Below are 26,973 nucleotides of genomic sequence, written 5' to 3' on the forward strand. Positions count from 1 at the left end.
CTTCCAACTCTTCTATTGGGTTTTTCGTTTATGCTGTCAGACTGTGTATTAATTTCCAAGAGTTCTGTTTTATTTTGTGAAAGCTCTCTTTTGAGCATCGTGTTCTTATCTCACGGATGCAACAGTTATTTTCTTTTGTCTCTCGGAGGATATTATTTTTTGTAATTTCCTTCTTCCTGCAGAGCCTCTGTGTCCTCTAAATTTACTTTTCCTGTTTATGTACGTGTGTGACGATCTCTCACATCAGTTTTTCCTCAAATGTTTGGGGATCCTTGACTGTGTGCTCATGTTAAATATGGGGCAGAAAAGAAGATGGTTGAAGCTCCACTGTGGTGAGTGGGCTCTGTCAGCTGATGCCTCACTGTAGAGTGATCCAACAGGGGAACTCTTGTTATAGGTTTTGCTTTCTAGGGCTGGTCAGATTCTGCATAAAAGATGCTTCCATTCTCCTACCTAGAGGTGAACTTCTGGCTGCAGCTTGCTGAGAGCCAGGTGGGCAGAAGGGCTGGGGGACAAAGTGGGGCAGTCCAGAAACCTTCCCCTAAGCCCCGTGCTCTCAGGATGGCGCCCTCTACCGGGGACCCCGCAGTCCAGAGGCCCTCTGTCTTACTGCTCCCAAGACTCAACATTGAGTTTCTGCTGGGATGAGAGGGGACGTTTTCTTGGCTGGGTAGAGGTAGGGAGATCTAGGGGTCATACTGCCTTTTAAGCTGACTTGCAACAAATCCTCCTGTTATTCGGCTTCCAGAGATGCCTGGTGTTGCTGCCAGGTCCAGGGCCTCCGGAGTTTGCTGGTGGAGACCTGAGAGCGTGCTTGCTTTCAGCATCGTGGCTTAGATTCTGCTTTCTTGGCTTTGCTCAGTCAGTGCTACACGTCTCTCTCCTTCTCTCCTTTCCAGCTGCCAAAACTTTGTTGCCGTTGTCTTCTCCCCTTTTTGTTTCATCCTCGTGGATTGATGCCTTTTAAAAAATTCTCATGCTGCTGTTTTAGCAGTGTTTCTGGGGGGAAATGGAGGCTAATGCATTTATCCCTCCCGCTCTCTTTAACCACAATCTCTTGCTCTTCTGATTGCTGGTTCCCTGAGCCTCCACATCATCATCATCTGTAAAATGGGGCAAGTGATCCCTGTCATGACGACTGCCCAGGAGCCTTTGTGAGGATCAGATGAGTTTTTGTGTGAAGATTTATTGTTCAAACACTAGGGTTCTAAGTGATGCCTGGCTGAGGGTAGAGGGTACCTTCTAGAGGCCAGGACTGGAGAATGAGCCAACCCTGCCTGAGGGATACTGAATAGTTGTCTATTGCCACAGTGATGCTGCATAACAGACACCCAGAGACCTCACAGGCATGTGACAAGAAGTGTTTATTTCACATGGGAGTCTTCAGTGTTCAGCTGCTCCAGGCTGGGTCGGCTGAGTGACTGCCCATCTTGAATGGGCTCCCCCTCATGTCTGGGGGCGGCCGACTGTGGGCTGATCTAGGAGACCTTTGGCTGGGACAATGGGCACCTCAACTCTGCTCCACGTGTCTCTCGTTTTCATCAGTCTAGTCCGGTCTGTTCTCATGGCCATGGCAAAGGGACAAGAAAGCAAGTGGACGTGTACAAGTGCTTTTTCAGGCCTCTGCGTACATCCCGTTTGCTGTCATTGGCCAAAGTTAGCCACGTGGCTAAGCCCAGAGTAAGAGGACAGAGCAGGCCACCCTGCTCAGAGTGGCAAAGGGCGTGGACACAGGAGGGGTGAGGAACAGGGGCCACTGATGCAGCCTCTCTACCCTGGGTGCCCAGGCATGAACAGAGTACCCCCCACCCTGGACTTTTCTTCTGCTAAACCCAGAATTCTCTGCCTAAACCAGGAACCTACAGTCCTGCCACCCAGATTTGTATTCAGTTGAAAGAGTCTCTCGTTGACTTACTACTTGGGAGAAATGCTCTCCATCTCTAAAACAATCAGAAATGATCTCTCCGATAGAGAAACGCACTCCCCAGGCTGGGGCTCAGGACGTAGATCACAGGCAACTGATTTAATCTGCTTAATTATTTGATTCAATCAGAAGTTGGCTTAATTATTTTCTTGCTTCTCACCTCTTTTGAATCCATTCTGGAAACTGATTATGTCTTTAACACCAGCTCAGAGATAAGCGTTTCAATTGGGAAATGTAATTAGCCAAGGAAAATGAACGTGGGCGCTGCCTTTTGTCAAAGCACCATTAAAACCAAACTCCGGTCGATACAAACGTGTGGTGAAGACAAAGGGCGCAGTTTGCTCCTCTTGTGACTGGAGAGGGAGGCCCAGCAGGAAGTGGGGAATGAGGCATCTTGGGATCTTAGCAGAAAAGAGGCTCATTCATTCATTCATTCATGAGGCATTTCTAGGCCAGTTTTGGGCTGATGCTGGAGATGCAAAGGTGAATCGGCCAAGTCCCTTGCTCCAAAAGAGTTCTCCTAGAGGGAAGGATCCACACGTAATCGTGAGATACGAAGGAAGGAGCCGCTGCCCCTACCTCTGGAGCTTCACAGAGCAGGTACTACCGAGCTGGGCCTTGAAGGAAGAGCTGGAGCTTCTCAGGCAGAGAAGAGGAAAAGTGCATTCTAGGTCGAGGGCACAGCCTGGGCAAGGGCATGTGGGTGATATGGGGCCCAGGAGCCGTGATAGAGCGGACTGGAGCGAGGCGGCCCCGGGCCTCCCAGGACATCCTAAGTCTCCCAGAACACAGGTGTGCAGTGTGTCCTTGGGCCATCCCGTGTCACTTTTCAGTTCCTGTCCCCGTCCTGATCCTCCCTCGCCACCCCACTGTGCCTTTTAGGAGTTCTAGAAGGATTCTCCTAAACTGTTTATTTTAGCAGAAGTTTAAGATAGATGACTCAGAACAATCTGAAAGCTGGGGGATGGTTCAGGGCAATTAAGAACAACCAGTGTGCACCCGAGAGCTGACAGAATAGGAGTGTAGGGAAGAGAGGGCATTCTGGGCAGAAGGTACAGCCTGGGCAAAGGCTTGGCAGTATGGTATGTTGAACTGAGTGTGACTGGAGCATGAAGTGCAAGGTGGGTAATGAGCTGCGCAGGTGGGCAGGGGCTGGGTCACAAAGGTAATTGGAGCCCAGCATCCCGGCCTTGGCCTCTGTGGTGGGGGGACTGCAGACACGGGGGCCTCTCTAACACTGCTTGGGCTGAAGCAGCCACTACAGCCCCTCTCCTGCAAGTCTTCACTTTTTCAAAAGCTGTACGTGCTCAGAGCAGTGGTCGCTGGTTTGCTTGGAGCTCTGCCTGAGACGGAGGCCTGTCGGGAATGTGGTGGGGTGGAGAGGTTACCTAGCCAGGTGGCTCCTGCACCTGGAGAGAGGGCGGGAAGACCTCCTGCTGCCAGAGCCAAGGAAAGGTTGAGCCACTACACCTGCGCCCACCTGGCTCTTGTTCACCTTAACCCTCAGCCACCCTTACAAGAAAAAATTCAGCCAAGGGAGACTACGAGCTAACAGAAGTTGCCAGTCCCGCCTCACTCTGAGACACCTGCCTGCTGTCTACCACCCCATCTGATCCATGCACACTCGCGTTTTTAATGGAGTGATGATCAGCATGTGTACAATTTTATATCCTGCTTTTTTGCTTGGTAGAATCTTGTAGCCTCGTTCCCTGCCTTCCCCAGGTGGAACCCCTCTCGTTGGTGAGGCAACTGGTGTAGGCAGAGAGCACCAACACTGTAGGCATTAAGGCTGTGGTTCCTGCTTACCTGCTGTGTGACCTTGGACAAGTTGCTTAACCTCTCTGAGCCTCAGTTATGTCATCTGGAAATGGAGATGTTATAACCTCTGCTTTGGGTTGTTTTGAGTATTAAGAATAAAATGCTCAGTTTAGTGCTTGGCATGTAGGATGTACTAAACAAGGGACCGTGATTATTATGGGACCTTCTGGACCCAGCTCAGATTACTGCCTTGTGGACTAGCTGGGTGACCTTGAGCACCAGTCATTTAATCTCCATGAGCCTCAGTTTTCCCCTCAGTGCAGTAGGGGTGATGGCACCCCTCAGGGTGGGTATAAGGATCAACCAGGTTCATCATTGTGTGACAAGACTGGAAATGGATGCTTTCTGTCCTTGTTCTTGCTTCCTTTCTGTCTCTCCATAAAGCCCAGTCCAGGTGTTGATGGTTTCTACTCAGTCAGGTGATTTGAGGGCCCCTCACAGGCCCCCAGCCAGAGCTGGTGGACAGGGCCGGGGGAAATGTGGCCGAGCAGCGGAGGTGGGGAAGGTCAGCGTCTATGCCTGCCCGCCGGAGAACAGGGTGGCGGGGTCGTGTGGACAGGGTGCGGTGGCCCTGCCCGGGCTCAGGCTCCAGAGGCTGGGGATGGGCCTTCTCCACCCCTGCCCCCAGCTGTGGGAGGGGAAGCCCCTCAGCAGAAGGATACGTACTGACTGGGGTCCTGTTAAAGTCTCCGCTGGCCAGATCCAGCACAGCACGTCACATATTGCTCAGCCTTCCTCTCTCTTCCTTCGGGGTCTCAGTGTCAGTCCTGGGCGGGGAGTGCAGGACTGCTTAGGAGTGCCGTGCGGGGTGAGCCTCGGCATCACAGGGCTTCCATCCTGAGCCCCTGCCCCCCGCCGTGCTGGCTGGCAGTGTAGGATCCCAAACAGGAAACCCCAACTCCAGTCTCGGGAAGGCGCGGACCCACAGACACAGAAGACCGAGCTTGATGCAAACGCAAGAGGTTTATTAAGCGGAGCTCCGGGTCGACACGTATCTCTCGCAGGAGACAGAGGAGTCGACCCCGGACCTTAAAGGGCAAATTCTTATATAGGGTTTGGGAGCACAAAGCGGGAAAAGGTTGGCGCAGTCTTACATGATTGGCTAATTTAAAACATTTAAACAGTTACATTTTATGGCGCGAATTGCTATGGCGCGAAGCGATTATCAGGTTACACACACGCGTCCCCATCTGGACCCCCTCCACCCCGACCCTCCCAAACTTATCCCTCTGGAGCACTCTCTTGTTCTCAGTTCTTCCCCGAACAGTTTAGGGTGGGTCTTTCATGAATAGAGTCAGTCAGGATCGATAAACGTTCCCTTATACCAGGAATCCTTAGGGCGTGGAGGTGCCTGTCTCTAAGGTAGTAACCTTTCAATTTTTAATATAATTTTTACTTCCTTCAGCAGAACGCTCAACCACGCGAGGTCCTCACATCTCCAAAGGCAGCAAGCGCGTGCCCTGAGCACAGAGCCTGCCAGGAGAACACCAGAGCAGGAGAACGTGGGGGCTGTGTGAGGACATGGCAAGGTTTTGATAAGTGTCTACCAACATGTCTGAAAAGTCAGGCATGCATCTTCCTGGCAGGGCGTGCATCTTCCTGTTAACGAGTTGTGAGAGGCTGCAACAAGCTGTCAGAGAGGCTGGGCCGACTCCTTCCTGGGGAGCCTCCAGGAGATGGAAGCCAGGCCCCAGCCTCCTCCCCCCGGGGGCTCAGCTATTTGGGGAGCATCTCTGCTGAGGGGTGGAACTCAAGCCTGGAGGGAAGGTCTCCAGTCTGGGTCAGGCTCTGCGGGTGGATCTTGACCCCTTACCTGGAGCTTCTCCAGGCCCCTGGCTGCGCTCCCCCTGCCTCAGCGGGAGCTGTACCAAGTCCCCTCTCCTTCAGGCTCTCGGAGAGACCCAAGCCAGTAACACCAAGGTGAATTGCCTGCCTGTAGGACTTCCCTGCTTGCAAAGCATGGCTCACATTTGTCATCCTGTTGGGCCTTCACAACAATCTGCATGAGAGAACCTGAGGCCCAGAGAGGTGGAATAACACGCCCAAGGTAGATCTGTTCAGTGGGTGCGGTTTTTACATTATTTAGGGTAATGCTAGCTGCTGTAACAGGTAAACCCAGAGACTCAATGGATTGAGACAAGAGACATTTATTTCTTGCTCATGTAAAGTCACATTGATGGGAGGGGGAGGGGGCTCTGCTCCTCACGGTCACTCAGGGACCCGGGGTGATGGAGGCTCCATCGTCTTCTGATCGTGACTCCCAAGGTCCCCTTAGCCTTGGAGGATCCCACGGTGGTTTTTATGGACCAGCCTCAAAGTGGTGGATGTAACTTATGCCCACATTCCGTTGGCCAGAACTTGGTTCCAGGGCCCCACCTAAATGCAAAGCAGGGTGGGTAGTGCAGGGCCTGTCTGAGCAGCAGTCTCCCCACAACTCTGCCCTAAGGAAGGGGGGCTTGGTCTTTCCTGGGCATAGTAAGGGGTGTTTTCCTCAGACAAAGGCTGGGGACCCTGGATCAGAGTTTGATGGGAGTGAGCACTTGGAGGTCAACAAGTGCCCCATGTGGGCGGAGAGCTGGAAGAAGACGCAGGATGTTCCTGACCCTCTGAGGAGGCTGAATTGCACAAACACTTCCCCTCCTTCTCCACAGCCTCCCCACTGCCCCTCAGTTAGCTTCTAATCCACACGCTGCTCCCGGGCCTGGCCCTGCTGACACACCTCACGGCTCCCCGTTCCCTCTCAGTAAAGTGCAAACTCCTTAGCCTGGCACTCACAGACCTTCTCAGGAGGACTCCACCTTAGCTTGCAGCATCCCTGCCACATCCCCCTCCCCACATACCCTCGCTCCTCCCTGACCAGCCTCTCACCCTGGAGCCTTTGCACGTGCTGTGCCCTCTGCCCAGAATGTCCTTCCTCCAACTCTCCACTCTGCAGACTCCTGCTCATCCGTCCTGATCCAAATCAAAGGTCATCTCTGAGGCCTCCTTCAGCAGTTAGCTGCTTAGCCAGCATTGACGGAGAACTTGCTATGTACAGGCACTGCACGAAAGGCTTTACAGGAATCAACTCATTCATAGCCTCCCCAGCCTGTGAGATGGGCATCCCACTTTGTAGGTGAGGAGCCCCAGTCTGAGAGGTGCAGGAACTTGCGTGAGGTCACACAGCTCCGGGAGTGGCAAAGACGATTCCCAGCCCAGGTCTGTGTGCTCACAGCTGAGACTTAACCACTGGGTAGACTTCCGCCTTCTGTTAGCACCTGTCACAGGGCATCGTAATTATTCCTTTACTTCACAGCTTGCCATGAATTTGCTGTCTTTCTGAGAAAGCAGCTGCAGACTCCCTGAGGGCAGAAGTCATGGCTGATCCATCCTGGACTATGGCACCCCTGTCACTACTGTCCCCACCACCACCACGCTGAGGTCTGGGTGGCGATTTTCTCTCAGATAAATCCCTCGCCCTCTGAGAACCAGGACCAGAAATTCCTCAGATTATCGTCTGTCATAATCCCCTCCCTGCTTGCCTGTCAGTTTTTGAGTTAACCTGAAACCATCTGAAAATGATCTGAGAGACACAGGCCGGCCTTCTTTGGGGGTGATTAAGTACGACGGCTTCTTAATGATTTGAGCTGTGCCTTCTGTGGGTTGACAAAAATGGAGTACCATATATTTCTGAAAGCTGTGCCGCCAAAATCAGATGCTTTTCGTTTTCTCCGCCATCCTCACCGACCTTTGCTGAGAACGACAGATGCTCAGGCTGTAATTGTTCAGTCACACGAGGGTCGAGCCTCCTGAGTTCCGAGAACTGCTCTTGCTGGGAGAGCCTTGAAAGGCTCCCAGAGTTCGATCCCTAGGAAATTGAACTGTGTGTTTTCTCTGAAGCAGAGAGAGCTGCCTTCCGGGCCGGGGCACGTTGGCTGCGTTGTGAATTGCTGTGGTCCCCAGATCTAAAACAGATGCCGTTCTCACCCGGGAAGCGTGCTGGGGGCCTTCACGCCAGCGATGAGGAGTGGGTGGGCCTGGGCGAGTGGGGGGCCTCTCCTGCTCAGCCCAAGCACAGACCCTTCCACCTCCTGCTGCCTCTTTCTGTCAGACTGCGCCTTGTCCAAGCCGCCCACACCTTCCAGGGGGGTGCTGTCAGTCCCTTCTGACGGAAGCAGACTCACGGCTCAGAGACTTTAGTAACTTGTTTGTGGCCACACAGCTGGTAATATGCAGAGCCAAGACTCGAACATTTTGACTAGGAGCCTGTGCTTTTTCCACTAGCACTGCTGCCTCTAAAAAAAAAAAAATCAAATGAAAGCTGCCTCCCAGGCACCCCCTGCAGCCCATGTACATTGAAAGAAAAAAAAACCTGCACACCAACTACTGCCAGTCTCTCTAGTAATATGCATGATCTGACATGATCCCCATTTCACAGATGAGGATGTTGAGGCTCACATGGGTGAAGTAGCTAACCAGAGGTCACACTGCTAGGAACAGCCAAGGTAAGATGTGATTCCACATCAACCTAACTCCAAAATAACTTCCTCACCCCGTGCTTTGTAGTAAGTAAAAATCTGTCCCAGCCCGCCCCCCCCTGTTAGGTGGTCAGCACAGATAATCCTGGCAATGGGAAGCCTGCGTTTCTCTGTATAAAATGTGTGCAAGTACCTTTCAGGTAAGGGGAGGGTTGGGGTGGCCTCTATTAGATTCGGGAAAGGGCCTATGGACCAAGGAAAGGGAAGGTCCCTAGTCTATAGAGGAGAGAGGCTCGGTCCCCTCCTGTTCACTGGGTGCTGGGAGTGAATCAGGTGGGGCCATGATGGGCATGATGGAGAGGGCCTGGCCCCTGGTTGTGCTTGCTCTGGCTGCTTCTCGGTTCTCTCTCCGGGTTAGTTCAGTATACGTTTACTCAGAAACTACTGAGTACCCAGCATCATGCTAAGCTCTTTGAGGGTTCCAAAGATGAACATGGCAGGATCTCTGCCTTCCAGGGCTCCTGCCTGTCAGAAAGACAGACCAACACGGACCCTCCTGTGAGTCACCCTCAGACTAGTGGGACCCAGAATGGTGTAGGGAGGAAGCATCACCCCCTTGAGGGGATCTGGGAAGGCTTCTTGGAGGAAGCAGCACCAGGCTAGTGCATCACAGGCGGGGCTTCTGCAGGGAGAGGCACCCAGCTCCTCTCACACACGCAGGGCCTGCTACAGAGGGGACATTGCCTCAGCCCACAGGTGGGAGGTACTGCCAGACCCTGAGGAGATGGCCTGAGGGTCTCGTGGCTGTGGGCACCTCCCTGGGACCCTCTCGGACCCTCTGAACCCAGCCGAGTTTTCAGAAATTGCACAGGAGCGTGGTGACGGCACAGCAGTGAAACACAGAGCATCTGAGGCAGGTGGCCTGAGTTGAATCCTGGCTCCCTCATTCATCAGCCCAGGGAAATTGACATGACGTCTCTAAGCCTCAGTTTTCTCATCTGTAAAATAGGGACACAAATTGCGCCCTCCTCACAGGTTTGTTGAGAGGCTCAAAAGAGGTGCTGCCTATGGGGCACTCAGCAGCGCGTCTGCCTCCACACAGGCTCCACAACTGAGAGCCGTGGCTGGCGTCTCCGCTGAGGCTGAGGCCGGCCGTGGGCGGCAGCTGCATCTGACGTTTTACACACACTGTGACCGGCAGCCCTCATGATGGTTCTGCAGATGGAGGTATTGTTGCTCCCATTGTACAGATGAGGAAGCTAAGGCAGCTACTAAGAGTGGCCCTGGGACGGGCCCTTTCTGCTGGCCCATTCCCTGCCGGTCTGCCGTCCCAGTGACCAGAGGACCCTCCCCTCGGCCGCAGCTCTGCACCAGGCTCTCCCGGCACTGCCTCGGCCATCTCTTTATGTTCTTGGGGTGAATAGGGCCTCTTTGGTTGCTCTTCTTTTCCCCTCTCCAATAATCAGCATTTGTCTTGTTATCGGAGCCATGCATCTGTGCCTCTTGGCTCTGGTCCACAGGCTGTGTTTGCCATGATCAATGTATAGCTCTGTGTGGCCGCAATGTGTATCCACGATGGCATTGTGACCCTGCGCCCGTGGGCCTGAGGGCAGCTGGAGGCTCCCCCTGGGGCTGAGGTGAGACGACTGGGTGATGTTGCCCTGTGCTCTGGGTTAATTCTTCTTGTTCCTGGACTGGGAAACAGCTGCCCCCCGGCTGGGGAGCATCTCCAGCTGCTTTCAAGGGGTCTCAAAGCAGAGGCCAGGTGCTCCCTGCCTCCCTCCTACCCATCTGTAAGTGACTAGTGGGCAGCTCCCTGAATTATTCCACAGGAGGTCCCTCCTGGGTCCCCCGGTCACTATTTACACAGCAGCCAGAGGATCACTTTAAAATGCCAGTCAGATCAGGTCGCTAAGCCGTCCCCACGCATTTCCCTGAGCCCCCAAGGCCCTATGTGGCCTGGCCCCACCCCCTCACCACTCACTGCTTTCCCTCTTTCTCACTACCCATGACCTTCTCTCGGCTCCAGGAATGTGTCAAGACTGCCCCGCCTGAGGCTGCTCTGTGTGCTGCGCATTCTGCCTGGCACGCCCCCACCCCCTCCTTCTTCTTGTGCTTCCTTCCTGGCCGCTGCTCCCTCTCTCTTTTGCTTTATCACGTATGTTACTTTGTAACTAGATGTCATCTGTGTGTCACCTGGTTGGTGTCTTCCTCCCCCACCAGGCCTGCAGCTCCTCGAGAGTGGGGACGAGGACTGTCCACTCCCCACTGCGCTCCAGCACCAGGCACGTCCTGAGCACTCAAAAATATGTTTTTGGGTGAATGAATAAATCTTGAGGGAGTGACGTAATTCCTTGAAGCCCCTATCTCCATCTGTAAAAGAGGGACAATAACAGAGTTGTCCCAAGGTTTAAAGAAGACGACGTGTGAAACATACGGCACAGTGCCTGGCACTGAGCGAGTGCTCGGTCAGCTGACTGCAGTTCTTTCTTTTTTTTTTTTTAATTTTTTTTATTTATTTATTTTTTTCCCCCAAAGCCCCAGTAGATAGTTGTACATCATAGTTGCACATCCTTCTAGTTGCTGTATGTGGTACGCGGCCTCAGCATGGCCGGAGAGGCGGTGCGTCGGTGCGCGCCCGGGATCCAAACCCGGGCCGCCAGCAGCGGAGCGCGCGCACTTAACCGCTAAGCCACGGGGCCGGCCCTGACTGAAGGTCTTTCTGTTCACCTCTGATGAGGAAGGCGGTGGTGGTTGGCATTTAGGAGAATTCCACATCCCACAAGCAAACCTTGGGGGGTATCTGCCCTGGGCCAGGGTCTCAGAGCATTGTGGAGTTGGTCTCTGCCCCCCAGCACCTCACACCACGCAGGAGCGCCTCTGGCGAGGGGCACTGTCGGGGAGGCTTCCTCATCTAGGTGGGAGACAGTGGGAGGAGGGCATCCACCCCTTCATTCAGCAGATCCCAACGACACCTGACTCTGCAGGACCTGTGCCGGCTTAGAGTAACCAGGCTTAGATCCAACCCTGAAGCCACTCCCCGCCTGGGATGGACTTGAGAGGACACAGAGGACGCAGATTACGATAATGAAAGTTGTCAAATGCAGTTCTTTCAATGAAAGAGTTGGAGGAGGAGGACCTCAGGCCCAGGTGGGGAAATCAGGGATGTCTTCATGGAGGAAGCAGCTTTTTCTCCAAGACTTAAAGTAGACATTGGATTGGGACGTGTGGAGATGTTTTGGGTTAGAGGAGGGCATTCCAAGCAGAGGGAACAGCTTGAGTCAAGGGCTGGAAGGCCAGAAAGAGTGGACCACATAAATCAGTAGTTTAGCTAGAGTATGGAAAACACAAAAAGACTATTAAGAGATAGGGCTGGAAGGGGATTATATCAGTCAGCTATTTCCAAAATAATGCTGTATAACAAATTACTCCACAATGAGTGGCAGACAGCAGTGAGCATTTATTTCTCCTTCATGTGGCTGCAGATAGGCTGGAGTTTGGTTTATCTAGCCTGGGCTCAGCTGGGTCCAGGTCTGCTCCACCTGTCTCTCATCTTTCTTGGACCAGTGGCTATTGGAGACTGGTTCTTCTGGTGAAAAGCAGGAGCACAGGTGGGCAAGCCCAACCATGCAAGCTTATTTCAAACCTCTGTTCAAGTCATGTCCACTAATCCCATTGGCAAGTCTCATGGCCAAACCCAAAGTCAAGGGCAGAGTTTAATTCTCATCCACCATGAGGCCAAAGCAAGTTGCATGGGCAAGACCAAGGTTGATGGGATAGGGATGTTTACCCACCCCCTGCCCCCGCCATGCAGGCGGAGGGAGAGTACTGAGCAACCATCTCATTTACAGGTACAAGCCAGGTAGAAGCTGGAGTATGGAGGGGCTCTGGGGCTGCCCTCAGGAGCTACCCAGAGCAGCAGGTGGGTTTTAATGTCTCTTGGGGTGAGCAGCCAAGGGCTCCGGCTTTTGCTCGTTTCCCCATTGAGGCAAGAAGTGTGTTAAAAATGACTCCTGCCCAGCTCGGTCCTGTCTTCCTGAGGGCTCACAGCTCCTGCCTGCCTGGCACAAAGGCCATGCCATCCTTTCCTGCTGGGCCAACAATCTGCAAGGGATCCTGGCTTTGCTGGCCCCAACGTGGCTGTCTCTGCTAGAACTGAGCCTTATGATAATAGCCCCATGCATTGAGCACCTACTGTGTGCTGGGTGTATCCGATTCTCTCGTGTTGAGTGCCTGCTGAGTGCTCTTGTATACATTCATCTGAACTGGCCATGTCGTTCTAAAAAGGAAACCTCATTGTCCCATTTTTCTGAGGCCCAGAGAAGTTGTCAGTTATCCAAGATCACACAGCTGGAAAGGGACACGAGGTCGTGTGGTCTGGAAGGTGGTGACTGCCCTGAGCTGCTGTGTGACTTTGAGATGTCACTGCAGCATCCTGGGCTCCAATTTCTCTATCCGCCTTTTCTCTCAGCGATATTCTGAGATAAAAGCAGTTCGGGGCTTGCTCCACAGCACTGTCAGAGGGAGTTTTTAAATACCAGTTTGCAGGTCAGACAGCAGCCTCAGCTCTTATTTAAAAACAAACAAAACATGAACATTTTTAAACACACCCTGTTTTCCAACAAGGAGCCCTGTTCAGTCGATGGCTTCAGTGAACCGTGTCCGGCCATTTGTGCAGTGAGCCTCATCCAGCAGTCGGCCATGGCTGTGGCAGCAAAGCGTGGCCTCTGTTTGGGAAGGGTGGAGGAAGCCATTGGTTCCACCAGGGCCCTGACGTCTGCAGCTGCCCATCTGGTCCCTCCAACAGTTTTCCTGGGATAGCTGGCCACTGCTGTGTGTGGTGTGTTTTCTCCAAGGCCAAGAGACCTTGTAAAGTGTTTGGAGATCCCTAAGAAAGCGCCGTGGGCGTTTCCACTAGCCATTTATTCTCCTTCTCGGTGCCTGGCCTGGGGACAGATGCCGGGGCCCCTGGGAGGAGTTGGATCCAGCCGCTGCCCCCTGGGATTCACAGGCACGTAAGCGAAGATGTCTGATGTAGAGCAGGCAATGCTGTGACGGAGCGCCTGCAGCAGAGCAGGCGGGCTTGCAGAGGAGGGAGCGGTCAGGTCTGCTTGGGGGCTTAGGAGCATCTTGAGAGAAGACAGTGCTCGAGCCAAGGCCAGAACGATTAGCAGGTGTTTACCAAGCTGCCTCGGAGAAGGAAGGCATCCCGGCCGTAGAGACCCACGTCAGCAGACCCCTCGGGGCATTTGGGGAGCTGCTAGTGGTCTGATGAGCACCACGTGCAGACAGCAGTAGAGGGGTGAAGCTGGAGAGGTTGCCAAGGCCTGGACCACAGGCACCCTGTATGCTGCGCCCAGGACTTTGAGCTTGGAGGACAGGGACATCATCGAGGGCTTTTAAAAAGACAGTGGCATGGTCAGATCTGATCATCTTTGATTAATCAGCCTCTATTGAGAGCATTCTGTTGGGTTCCAGGAACAGTTCCTAAAAAATAGCTTTAATCCTTCCAGAAGCTCCAAAAACCCTTTGCCTGGAAACAATCAGCCTCTGAACAAAACTTTTATGACCCAGGAAATAGCCAGTGTGGGAAGATTCAAGGAAAATAGTCCTACTGGAGGAAAAAAAAAAAACCTGACCTGATAGAAATGGAGAGGTCCTAATCCCTCACAGGATTTCATGCAGCCAGAAGACCTGGCCATACAAGAGGGTGTGATTTTAAACAATGCACTTGGGGTAGTGGGGGTATGACTTTAATTAATCTTCCTGAAAACCCATGTGACAGAACATTCCAGTTGCTGCTGCTGCATAACCAATTACTTCAAAACTTAGTGGCTTAAAACAATTATTTTATTATGCTCACAGATTCAGTGGGTCAGGACTTCAGAAAGGGCACCACGAGGACAGCTGGTCTCTGTACCACATTGTATGGGCCCCAGCTGGAAAGGCTTGAAGGCTGAGGGCGACTTGACAGCTGGATCCATCTGGACCCTTTTCCAGTCACATGTCTGGAATTGACGCTAGCTGTTGGCAGGGGCCTCAGATGGGCTCTCAGTCAGAAAACATACACATGGCCTCTCCGTGCGTTCTCCCCTCGGGGGCGGTACCTCAGGCTTCCTCACAGTATGGTGGCTGCTTCCAAGAGCCAGCATTCCAAGAGGCAGGAAGTGGAAACTGCCAGATTCTTAAGGTCGGGGCCTGGACACTAGCACATCATCCTTCTGCTTTATTCTATTGTTCCAGGTAGTCACAAGGGTCTCCCAGTTCAAGGAGAGGAGCCGTGGGAGGAGTTCCTCTAGTGGGATGGGGTATACTCTGGAGCCATCTTGGGGAAATACGATATGCCGCACAGCCACGTGGGTTTCTTTGGAAGCTGAGAAAAACATTTTTGTTCTTTCGTTACAGCTTAAGAAAAGTCTCTGTGGATTGTATCATTGAATTAAATGCAACCGTTAGTGTATGGCTGTGGGGATACAGCAGTAATAGGCTATGCCGTGGGTGATTTTTTCCTGCTGAATGTTCTTCCTGGAGCTTATGTTGCCCAGCCTGACCCATTTCTCTTTGCTAATATAATGTCACATAAAAACCTCCTCGTCATTATTATGGCAGAGTCGGGAGAGGGGATGCAAACCTCAGTCCAGAAGGGCGGGGTGGTTCCTGACCAGGCAGCACCCCAGGGAGGAGGTTATGGGATCTGGGCTCCCGTCCCTTGTAGAGACCGAGACACACGTGGCAAATAGCTTCACGCAGGGCAATGGTGCAGACACAGGTTGATGATCTGGCGACAGCCGGGTGGAAGGGTCTCCTGTCTGTTGGCACCAGCCCTGGAGTCAACAGCTAACCTGCCCTGGATGTGGTCACCACAGATGCCCAGTCTGGGCTCAGTCTGTTCAACCAACACATTTACCTTTAATGCCTCTGGATGCTAGACTGCACCCAGGAACTGAGAGATGCGAATGTCCCCCTCAAAGCCCTCCCTGCCCAGGGAGGGGCCCATTATTCCCAAATACTTACCAGGTACCGGTGATGGGCTGGAAAGTGTTGTAAGCAGTGGAGGCCTGCAGTGAACAAACAGAGCTCTCCTCTCCAGGAGCTTATGCTCTGTCAAGGGAAGACAGAAAACAGGGAGGCAGATCTATGTGTAACGACACTGGGGATAAAGGCGCTGAGGAGAAATCAAGAGGGTAAGGGACTAGCAATGGGGGTGCTATTTCAGCAGAGCCATCACAGTCCAAGGCCAAGCTTCTAAGGCCTGGAGGGCTCCAGGAACAGCGTGCGCCTGGAGAGGAGGGAGAGAAGCCGGGCAGGGGCGGAGGAAGCCAGGGCCAGATCATGGGCCTCCAAGTCAGATGGGAGCCATGGGAGGGTTTTGAGCAGAGGTGTGGCGTGATGTGACTTGCATTTTTAAAGGTGGTAGCGTGGAGGAGTGGACGGAGTCTGGAAATCTTGTAAAGATTGAGCCACCTGGATTCGCTGCGGGACCAGCTGTGGGGGCGAGAGACACAGCAGAGTCAAGGGTTTGGGGCCACAGCTCTTGGGATGAGGAAGTTCGCACTAAGCGAGGGGGGAAGATGGTGGGAAGAACAGGTTTGGAGGGAGGAGCACGATTTGCTTTCAGACAAGTTAACCGCGAGATGCGCATGGACCTCAAGTGGAAATGTGAGCAGAGAGTTGTTGGATAGGTGGGTCTGGGGTTCGGGGACAAGGTCCTGGCTGGACATTTAAATCTGGGAATCATCAGCATGTGGATGGTATTTAAAGCTGTGAGAACAGATTGAATCACTAAGGGAATAAGGAGGACAGAGAAGAGAAAGGACCCCAAAACAGAGCCCTGGGCACCGAGCCTTTAGAGGTCTGGAGATGAGGAAGAGCCAACCAGGAGCAGAGACTGGGAAGATGCGATCTTAGGGTGAGAAGGAGAAGGCAGGGGAAGAGGGGCATCCTGAAGGCCAAGATCCAGCACAGAGCAAGCCGTGGAGCCAGGAGAGTAAGTGCAGGTGGCCAGAGGTGGACCAGCCTGGTTTCCCGCCCTCCCGCCTTCCCACTTTCACTTGGCAGCTGTTTCTTTTTTGTTTGTTTGTTTTATTTTTTTTTGTTTTTTTTGTGAGGAAGATCAGCCCTGAGCTAACATCCGTGCTAATCCTCCTCATTTTACTGAGGAAGACCGGCTCTGAGCTAACATCTGTTGCCAATCCTCCTCCTTGTTTTTCTTCCCCCGCAAAGCCCCAGTAGATAGTTGTACGTCATAGCTGCACATCCTTCTAGTTGCTGTATGTGGGACGCGGCCTCAGCGTGGCCGGAGAAGTGGTGCGTAGGTGCACGCCCGGGATCCGAACCCGGGCCACCAGCAGCGGAGCGCGCGCACCTAACCCCTAAGCCACCGGGCCGGCCCGGCAGCTGTTTCTTGAGTGTGGAGATGACTCTGATGCAGACCAGAGCGCCTCTCTTACAGGGGGCAGGGACAAGCAAATTGATGACTCCTTTATAGTGTGATAAGAATGGGGGAGCACCTGTCCTGGAGATGGGAGTACACAGAGTAGAGGCCTATCATGTGGGCCTGGAGGGGCCAGGGAAGAGTTCTCAAAGGAGGAGAGTCAGGGGAGGGTGGACTTCAGGCAGACCATGGGTGGAAAGCACTGTGGCTTCATGGGCAAGGAGGTGTTTGGGGTGGGCTCTAGATTTCTGTAGGAGAAGGAGGAATGGGAAGGCAGTTCCTAGCAGAGTTTGTAGAAGAGTCACAGAAGTCAGGGCATGTGAGGAGGCTGCAAGATGGCCAGCGGCCCATTGAGATTAGGGTTACTAACCTAACTAACCTTAGGGTTACTAAGTAACCCCATTGGGGTTACTTGACACAAGGCAAGGAAGGGGTGCAAGAGAGGCAAGGAGCTCACAGTCTAGTTAAAGCGTGGGGCAAAGCCCACAGTGCAGGGTGGGAGTGGTGGGTGCCTGAATGGAGGCCCGAGAAAGTGCTATGGGAGCTCTCTGGGCAGGAGGAGGCGGGCTGGGTGGAATCAGGGAAGGCTGCGGGGGGAGGTGGACCTTGAAGAAGGTGTGGGCTTTGAGTATGCCCAGATGCAGAGACGCTTTCTCGGCGAGGAGACCACACATGCAAATGTATGGAGGCAGGAGCGTGCAACACGTGTCCAGGAAGCGGAGCTTGGCAGGAGGTGAGATTAGCCAGATCCTTTAAAGTTAGACCCAAAAGGCCTCACTCCCTTTGCTGCGTGAGTACTGAGAGCCATTGCAGGTTCCTGAGCTGGGGAGGGACACAGTTGGATCTGGTTTTAGGAAGACAGGTCAGGCAACAGTGTACAGGGTGAATCGGAGGGGAAGGGAGGGAGTCCTGGAGGGAAGAAGACCCTTTGGCAGCAGGTGCACGCCCAGGTCAGGGGTGGTGATGGCGTCAGCAGCAAACACAGGTGGGGCCCATGTGACACTTCTCCTTTAAGTTGAGCCAAGGGTTTTGCAAACTGCAGTCTCATGCCCACATTGCCCTGCAGGACGGGGAGAGGCCAGTAATGCAGGAGCCTCAGTGACTGCAGAAGACTTTGTGGAGGAGCTGCCCAGGGCCAGTCAGGCGCAAGGAAGACCACACTTTTGTTTATTGGGTTAAGCTCACATGTACCCCGCATTGTGCTAGCTCCTTTCCATCCCCTGCCCCATTTAACCCTCCCTGCAGCCTTTTGAGGTAGGTCCTAGTGTCATCCCCAGTTTGCAGATGAGGAACATGAGGCTCAGAGAGGTACGGTGACTTGCCCTGGCACACAGCTAGTATGTGATGGAGCCAGGATTTGAACCTGCATCTCCCTGGCCAGGCCAATGTTTCAAGGTGAGCTAAGGGACCCCAGAAATAAGAACAATGAACTGATTTTTCAAGGACGTACTCTCAGGTCCTTGGACAGGGCATGTATATGATGCATTTATTCTGGCTCAGGAGCCTGCAGTGGCTCCCCAGTACCCCAGCCCAGTGGTCTTAACTTCATTTTGCAGATGAGAACTTTGACACTTAGAGCAGATGTGTTGCTGGCCCGAGCTGGGATTTGGACCCAGAGCTATGTTCTTTCAACACACCTCGCTGCCTCCTGCCCTGGCAGGAAGCGGAAGGAGAGGAGGTCCTTTGTGAACAGGAAGGGTTCAGAGCTGGAGCTGGGGGAGTGGGCCGATCTGGAACCTGCCCCAGGCCCAGGCCCAGTGAAGCTTCCAAGCTGGCTGCCTGACTTTCTGTGCCCCGTTGGCTTTTTGCTTGTAAATCGTGGGCCTGTTTACTGAATGGGCCTGTGTCTTTTTCCCAGGGGAGCTGCTGAAGGCCGGCTGCAGGTGCAGATAGAGTTGAATTTGAGATAAGGCCTTCTCTCCTGCCCAGCCTGGCCACTGGGTAACCTCTGGCCTGGAATGAAAGGCTTTCCAATAAGTGCCTTGCTGGCCCGCAGCCCAGCTGTGTGGTAGGTGGAGGCGGCAGTGAGAGATCAACCGAGAGGAGTCAGGAACCTGAGAGCAGGGCAGAACCTTGCCAACAGATCTCTTAGCAAGCTGCCTTCTCAGCCGGCTGCCTCTGGAGTATTTGGGAAGGAGAGCTGGTCACGAGGAGCCCTCGCTGCCCTCCTGGCCCGGCCGAGGCCCCGGGGCCTCTGGGCTCGGGCTCAGCCAGGGGAAGGAGGGCCAGTGGGCTGAAAACACCAGGCAGCCCAGGGCGGGATTTGGAAATCAGATACTGGCCGCCTCTCCCTTGGCCTTGAAGAATGAACAGCTTGGACTGCTCCTTGAGCCTTCACTGACCAGAGCGGCCTCCTCCCCCCGCAGGGGTGGGGTAGGGTTACAATCAGACCTGAAATTGTTTTCACAGGGAATTGAGAGGTGACTCGTTGTGGAAAACACATCACACTTGGCCCAGGCTGGGGTGCCACTCCTCCTCTGGTCTTTTCTTGGGCATGTCCCAACCCCTCTCTGGGGGTTATCTATGAAATTTAGGGGTAGGGCAGCAGGATCTTTAAAATCCCTCCAGGACCTTAAAAAATCAGGTCTGAGACCCTGTGGTATAAGAGGAAAGGTGCTAGCTTCAGAGCCAGGAGTGTGGACAAAAGGCTGGCGCTCTGTGGCCTGGGCGTGTCCCAGTCTGTGTCCTTCTGAGGTGCATCAGTGTCCCCGTGCCCGAGCACCTTGGAGGATAAAGCGTTCCCATGAACCACGTCCAGGCTTTGGCACCCACAGGAAAGCAACCAGGATAAACAGGGAAGGGATCACCTTTGGCTTTGGGTATGTTTTCCTACCAATCCTTCAGTGTGGGGGGGGTTGACATTCTGGAAATTCACTTCAACCCAAATACTGAGGCCATCCGGGAACGCATGACTCCCTCAGGATGCCCCTGCTTCCCCAGCCCTCCCCTCCTTCCTCTCGTCCTTGCAAACCCTCCCTTCTGGAAATGGATTCTTGAACCTCCAGCCTTATCTTTCTCCCAACTTCTTCCTGATCTCCCTCCCATCCTTTTCCAGGCCATGCCCGTTATCCGACCTTGCCCGGCCAGAGAGGCGGGTAAGTGTTTGAGTTTCAGAAGGATTCTCTGCCTGCAAAGTCACCACAAGTGAGCGGTGAGCGAAGCACTAATTAAGGAGATTAGGCACTAACTCTGAACGCAGGAGTGCCCGCAAAGCCTGTGCTTCAGACTCAAGTGGGGCTCAGCGCTGTCAGGGAGCTCTCGAGTTCTTCTGGGGGGTGGTGGAGTCTATCGTACTCACTGCTTTGAGCCTCTGCAAGGAGGACTGTGAAGGAACAGTGACTCCTCTTAAGCTCATTCTGGTCCCTAAAGAAAACTGCTGCTGCCTGCAATGACTGTAGTTGTAAGCAGTTTGTGGGAGGCAGGTTCCTCTTCCAGGAAGCCCTCCAGATGGCACCAGGCACATCTCTTTCTCCCTCCCTTCCTCCTTTACAGTGCTCTCCACTCAGGCTCTGGTTGTGCCATGTGGGGAAGTCATCATCACTCTCCTGCCCGGTCTGTGTTGTGGAAAACTGTCATTTTGCACAATGATCTCAGCCTTTACTTCTAGGACAACAGTGTAAGGCCCAGGGGCAGGGGCCGGGCCTTGAAGTTTGTGCTTTGTATACTCATCGTCCTAGAGTGGCCACAAAATCGTTGGTTTGTGCATTTGTTGGGTTTCTTTGCCTGAACTTTCTTTCCTTTTTTTTCTTCAACGGAAATAAATTTCTGGTTATAAAAATAATCCATGAGCTGAAGAAATCAAAAAGCACCTGTAATCGCAGCACGGGGTGATAACCACTGAATTGCATCCTGCCAGACTAGTTCTGTGCAGGCTCATGCACATTTGGCATACAATAAAGAAATTATACTGTGTTATTTTTCGTTTTTCAACCAACTTTTTTTTTTAGCTTAACAGAGCCCATGGATATCTCCCCAGTTAACACACAATTTATATAACTAATCCCTATTATTGGACTTGGAGTTTATCCCAACTTTTCCCCATTATATATGGTATTGTGATAAATGCCTTCCTGGATAACTATTTATGAACATCTTCATTTTTTTTCTTAGAATAAAATAAGGAATGGAATTGAAAAGTCAGAGGACTTGCGCATTTGTTCAGCTTTTGTAGGCCAAATGCCAGTTCAGCCTCCCCCCCAGCATCACAGAAAAGTGGCAGGTGCCCACCCGGTGCTGATGGTTGATTTACTGACGGATATAAGAGTGGACCAAGTTCTAGGAAGTGGCTCAGCCCATGAACGTGGTCTTCCAGGCTGCCACCTGCTCTTTGCTGCCTTGAGGAGGAAGCAGCCCTCGGGGGGACTCTGGGTCCTGGACTCGCCTTCAAAGTCTGGTGGCACTGGAGTCTCCCTGGGTCGTGCCTGGGCCAGCCGTGGCCTTGGAGCCTGTCCAGGCATTAGAGGGGGCCCTGGGAATGGTGGCTTGTGTGGTTGGGGATGGAAAGGGTAAGAATGACCCTGGTCATGCCTTCGATCCTCCGTGCCTGCAGGAGGCCTCAGCGGGGCGACGGTCATTGACTCCCTTGATACCCTCTACCTCATGGGGCTGAAGGAGGAGTTCCAGGAGGCCAAGGCCTGGGTTGAAGAGAGCTTCCACCTGAACGTGGTGAGTCAGAGATCCTCGGGGTGTTAAGGCCAAAAGGGGCCCAAGAGGTCAGCGGCCAGCTCCATCCTGTCATCTCTGAGACCCAGAGACGTGGAGGCTCTGGCCCCAGGCTGCACAGCAGAGCAGTCACTCCATGCCGAGTGCCCTCCCCTAAGACCAGCCTTAAGGTAGGGGACGTCCCCCCAGCCCTGGCTGGCCCATGAGTATTCACCAGCCTGTTCTCTTTCCCTGGGAGGAAAGATACCCATGACCGTTCCTGCCCCTCCCTGGGGTGCCAGGCGTATTGTTCACACCCAGGAAGTGCCTTCTAGGGCTGAGTCTGTCACACAGAACAGTAGCAACAGGGGAGGTGACTCTGTGGAGGGGAGAAGGGGCTTATCTGCTCAGAGCTGCTCTAACCTGGAGCCCCCTGTGCTGCCCTCCTGAGAGAGGGGGTGGGGGCCATCTGGTTAGAGACCACGACCAGGTCCGGGACCCTCTTGGTTTCCAGCCTCGTAGGCATCCCTGGTCAGGAACCAGGGCTTTGGGGAGGGGATGTGACTGGACGGCACAAAAGCCTTAAATACCAGACCCCAACCCCCTTGGTCTCCTAGCCCGGAGTGAAGTAAGGGATCCATCCTGGAGGTCTCAGCTCACCATGGGAAGAGGCTGCTTAGACGGATTTGGGGAGCAAGAAGTGGAGACAGATGGGGGAAGGTCACAACAGAACGCACTGGCAGGCTCCATCTGGGGCTCCCTGAGGGATAGTCCCAGTGTGAATGGGGACAGCTCCTGCAGCCCATGGCAGAATTGAGGCCAGTGTCAGCACAGAGCAGGGCAGGGGGACAAACCTGGGAAAGTCTGGAAAGCAACACCACAGGAGAGCTTCCCTGGCTCAGCTTGCAGCCTGGGAAAGTCCTTAGCCTCCCTGAGCCTTAGTTTCCCCAACTCTAAGACGAGAAGGCCACAACAGCAACAATGATCGTGCCTACCTCGCAGGCTTGGAGCATTAACTCCCATGGAGGGTTGTAACAAGCATTTGTAACCCTGTAAAGTCTGATACAGATGTAACAGGGTGCCAGCATCATCATCATCATCACTATGATTATTTTGAGGCTGGTTATGACTTCCAGAAGTCAGTGTGAGGCGAGGAAGTTTAGGATCCCCCCATTTCCTGCTGTATCAAGTGGGAAAAAGGCAGAGGTGGGAGGAGGAACGAGTGTCTTCATAGGCCCAGCTTGTCCCCTATGCAGATGGTGGACAGAGAGTGGGCACCAGGCAGCTGCCCAAGGTGCCAGGTGGTGGCAGGGCCAGGGGAGCCTGGGGATGTTCAGGCAGACTGGGGCAGGTTAGGGAGTGTCCCTGGAAGAAAGCAAGATGTGGTCGGTACCCATCCCTGAGCGTTGGCTTTCTCATCTGAAAAATGGGAGTGATGACCTCCCCCAGCACTGTAAGGCAAAAGGAGAGAGTGGCTTCGAAGTGTTCTGTCAATGGAAAAGCTCTCCGAGATAAGGGATGATGGTTGTTATCAGTAATAAAAGACCTGATGTGGGAAGCGCCCCAGGGGAGCCCTCGGGGGCAGGGGAGGTGGTAACAGGCATCATTATGGAGCCAGGCTGCACAGGCCGGCACCTCACCTGCACCACTTGGCGTCACACATCCGCCCTGCACGGGAGGTACTGTCAGCTCTTTTCTACAGATAAAAGAAACTCGGCAGGGAAAGGCTAAATATCTTGCCTGAAGTCCCACAGCCAAGTAAGTGGCTCAGGTGGGATTTTGACCCACCTGGCGTGGTGCCCCAACACCCTGATTTGCAGTCCAGACTTCAGAAAGAAAATATCCTCCAGAGCCGGGGCTGAGAAATCGCCGTTACCTACAAGGCTCTGCCCCGAACCGTGCCTCTCAGCCTGGCCTGCCCTGTCTGCCCCAGAGCCTCCTCTGAGAACCTTCTGCTTGTCCTGTCACCCCAACGAAGGGCCACACCACCCTCCTGCTGAGCCCAGGGGCTCCCTCAGGGAGGGGAGGTGGCCGGACTAGAGGAGGAGGTGCCTCCCCTCAGGCTAAGCTTCAGCCAGCAGCTCCCCACCCAGTTCCTGAGCTCCTTGGAGAACAGCCAGGCGTAACTTCGCTCCGATGGCCTCGGGCAAGGGCTGGGGAAGGAAGCCAAGCCCAGTGTTTATTTGGAATGCTGTAAAAGTGCAGTAGCGGCTGCCAAGCAGGTGTTGATCCCTCTCGCCTTTTGCTCTGAAAACCGCCATGGAGCATAGCCTAGCCGGCTGGGCTAGACCCCAGAGCCCGGCGCAGGTGTGGCCAGATCAGCGGGGTAGGGGGGGCAGTGGCCAGAGTAACCTGTTTCAAGGGCCTGGCTGTCCCTGGGAGCCCTGCAGGCAAATCACAAGTGTCCGCACTGCCCTCCCCACTTCTTTCTGCCCTGCAGAGCGGAGAAGCATCCTTGTTTGAGGTGAACATCCGGTACATCGGAGGCCTCCTCTCAGCCTTCTACCTGACAGGAGAAGAGGTGAGTTGGCCCTTCGAGGCCCCTGGACCATCTAGGCTGGAAAGGACTTTGGAGAACATCCAATCCCACACCCTCATTTCACCAATGAGGAATCAGGGATTCAAGGGGATTTGCCCAGGGCCACCCATGTCCCCCTGCGTCCCCCTGCCCACCTCCATCGTGCCACCTGCAGAATCTTCCTTCTCTTCTGTGTGATACTTCTATCCTGCTGCCCAGGTGTGCCTAACTGGCTCCCACAGTTGGTAGTAAATTCTCTAAGGGCAACAGTTGCGTCTGTTCACACCATCCACGCAACCCCACGCATGGAGCCCAGCAGTATCTGGGCTTGGTACAGGCTTGTAGAGCTGCTGGACTGGTTTTTGCAGGTGTTGGTTCTCCGCACTGATAAAGCCAAGACCATTATTTCACCATTTCCACCCCTGGGGCCCCTTGGCCTTGTCCTACGGCACAGCCAGCCACCAGCCAGACACCAGCTCCGGGTCTCACGGGAGCAGCAGGGGAGATGGGGCAGCCATTGCTGGTCACGTGTTGTAAATGCAAGGCCTCGGCCCCAGGTGGGCTGCTTTGGCTTCCAGAAGGAGGGCTGTGAAGTGACGTGAGAAGGCAGAGCCCTGGGCACGGAGTCAGAAAACCTGGGCCTCATCCCCATCCCACCCCCGCCTGTGACCTTGAGCAACACCCTTCTCCCATCCCTTGGCCTCACTTCCTTCCCCTCCAGGGGGATGGTCCTAATCCCCCTTGGGTCAAAGAGCTCTTGTGAAATGGGACAGGAGAGAAAGGGTTTGACCCCAGGGCTGACCTGCTGCAAAGCCCATATTCTCTGCACTGCAAGAGAATTTTGAGAAGCACAGACCTCCGTAGAAATGGGAGGCTTCCTCATCCCCTCGTGAGCTCGCGTGAAAGCACAGCCCGAGGACCTGGGGGTGAGGTTGGCCGAGTCCCCAGGACGTGGGTCACTGGTCAGTTGTGTTCCCTGTTACCCAGAGGGGCCGCACTGCTCAGCACAACCACTGCTCTGTCCACCGAGAGAGAAATAATTGTCCTGCCCTCTGCCGGTGGTAGAGCCTGGAGGTGAGGAGAGCAAAATTCCTCTTCACCTCGAGGGCTGTTGTCTGAGCAAGTCATTTCCCTTCCCTTCAACTTTAGGCAGAATCAGCTGAAGCCAAGGGTTTAGTGGCAACAGGCATGCTTTTTCTCTCTCCAGTGGCTTCGGGCCTCTTTCCATCAAGCATAATCTCCTCAGCAGAGATTACTGGTTGTACCAATTTGTCCCCAAACAATTGTAGATGGGAGCCCTCGACTGTGAGCCACCCGAGGCCTGAATTTCGTTTGAAAACCCCTGCACAGGAAAATGACATATGGAGCAGAAAAAGGCATCTGTGTTCTTCACGGGCACTTGCCCAGCCTCGCGTCCAGGTCGTGGGAGGTGGACATGGGATGTGGGGAAGGAGAAGGGAGCGATGCAGCTCGGGGCTCACAGGGGTTGGTGGGGTGCCAGCAATTCAGAAAGGAGCTGGTGCTGCTCGGACCTGATACTCGTCCCTGCCCTCCCTTCTCTGAGGGTGTCTGTGATTCTGAGAACTTGTTTTGAGGCCTTGGCTCCCCAGAAGGGACCATCAGCCTGGCTTTCCAGGATACAGACCAGACACAGGGTGTGGATAGGAGCACGAGTGGCTTAGAAGTGGTTCGGAAGGCCCAAAGAGAGGCCCCGGTGGCTCAGAATCCCTGAGCGGGCAGCCTGAGGTTATCAGCCTGAGTCCTCCAGCCACGCCTTCCTGATCGCTCTCTGTCCCGTGTGTGCACAGTCTCATTGTTGCTCAGAAAGCCCATGAGGTGCGTATTGTCACCGATTTGCAGTTATAGAAACTGAGACTTTGAGAGAAGTAACTTGCTCAGGTCCCACAGTCTCTGAGGGCTGCGTTGGGTCGACTCCTGACCCTGTGGCCTCTCTGCCATTGGCCTGGGTTGCAGCCTGTCACCTCAGTCACACTGGACTGAGGCTTTCCTCCTCACACAGTGGATGACTATGGAGTGGGTCTTTCCATTTTTAAAATTTCCCACGAATATTTGTGGAATGAATAGTAAAGGAGACCCCACACCCCTTCCTGGGCTGAGGGCTTTCTTTGCTTTGGAGGAAACCTATGGGGGGAGAAGCCCTTGCTGGGTAGGCCAGCCCTACCAAGACTCCTGCGAGAATAACAAGCATAGCCACAGCACTTTACAGTTTATATAGCACATTCACTTATATACATCCTCTCATTTGATTTCTAGAAGAACCGTGTGAAGCAGCCAGGGCACAGGTCCGTGTTTCATTGTGCAGATGAGGCTCAGAGACAGTACATGGCTCACCCAAGGTCACACAGGTGCTAAGTGGGAAGATGTGAACCTGGGCTCTGACTCCCTTTCCAATCTACAAAATATAATTCTTGCTGGTTTCTCTCACCTTTGTTCTGGAGCCACTGGGCCTCTGCCCGTTGCTTACCATGGCTGTCTGAGGCCGTATCTCTCTGTGTTGGAAAGGCAGCTTGGTATCTTGGAAAAGAGCCACTTAATAGCTCCACAACTTTGGGCCAGTTGCTTCTCTGGAGACTCAGTTTTGTCATCCTCCCAGTGGGTCAACACCTTCCCCACCAGGCTGTTGCAAGGATTGAGGATCATATAGATAAGACCTGGCACACTTCCTCACTTCCAAAATGATAAGGGGGACCGCTGTTCTTCTGCTCCCAGTGGTATCACTCCTGTGCACGCACACTCACTCAGCACCCTCCGTGGGCTGGTTGAGACCCTGCAGTGCTGCCAGCAGCAGGGCCCTCCAAAGGAGGAGACCTGGTTTGCTAGCAGAGAGGAGCATTTAAGAAGAGTTGGCTCAGAGTCCTCAGGGCAGAGGGCAGCCAGACAGGTGCCTGGAGCCTCAGCATCTGGGTTCAGGTTCTGGGGGGTTCCCTTGTGCCTATGTGCTCAGCCTCCCTGGGGGTCAAATGAGGATATCAGGAGCCTCAGATAAGAGCCCTTTGTTGTTGCTAAACCCGTGGCTTCTGGAGTGACACGAGGCTTTGGAATCTGGACTCTAGACAAGCTCCCCCGGGGATTCGGACGTGGCTGGCCCTTGTGCCCATTTCTGGGACCCACTTTCTGGCACTGGACATTAATCTTCTCTCGCCCATCACTGCCAGGCCTT

At 53.8% G+C, this 26,973-nt stretch overlaps 1 protein-coding gene across 1 annotated transcript in view; it reads left to right on the forward strand.

The window, feature by feature from the left end:
- Nucleotides 1–26,973, forward strand: part of MAN1C1 (mannosidase alpha class 1C member 1) — a 137,539-nt gene that overhangs the window by 82,411 nt on the left and 28,155 nt on the right. Inside the window, exons 3-4 of the mRNA XM_058553273.1 lie at nucleotides 21,183–21,298; nucleotides 23,715–23,795. Coding sequence (XP_058409256.1) covers nucleotides 21,183–21,298; nucleotides 23,715–23,795 — 197 coding nt within the window. The remainder of the gene's footprint in view (nucleotides 1–21,182; nucleotides 21,299–23,714; nucleotides 23,796–26,973) is intronic.

The sequence above is a fragment of the Diceros bicornis genome, chromosome 13, assembly GCF_020826845.1.
Source record: "Diceros bicornis minor isolate mBicDic1 chromosome 13, mDicBic1.mat.cur, whole genome shotgun sequence".
NCBI lineage: Eukaryota > Metazoa > Chordata > Mammalia > Perissodactyla > Rhinocerotidae > Diceros > Diceros bicornis.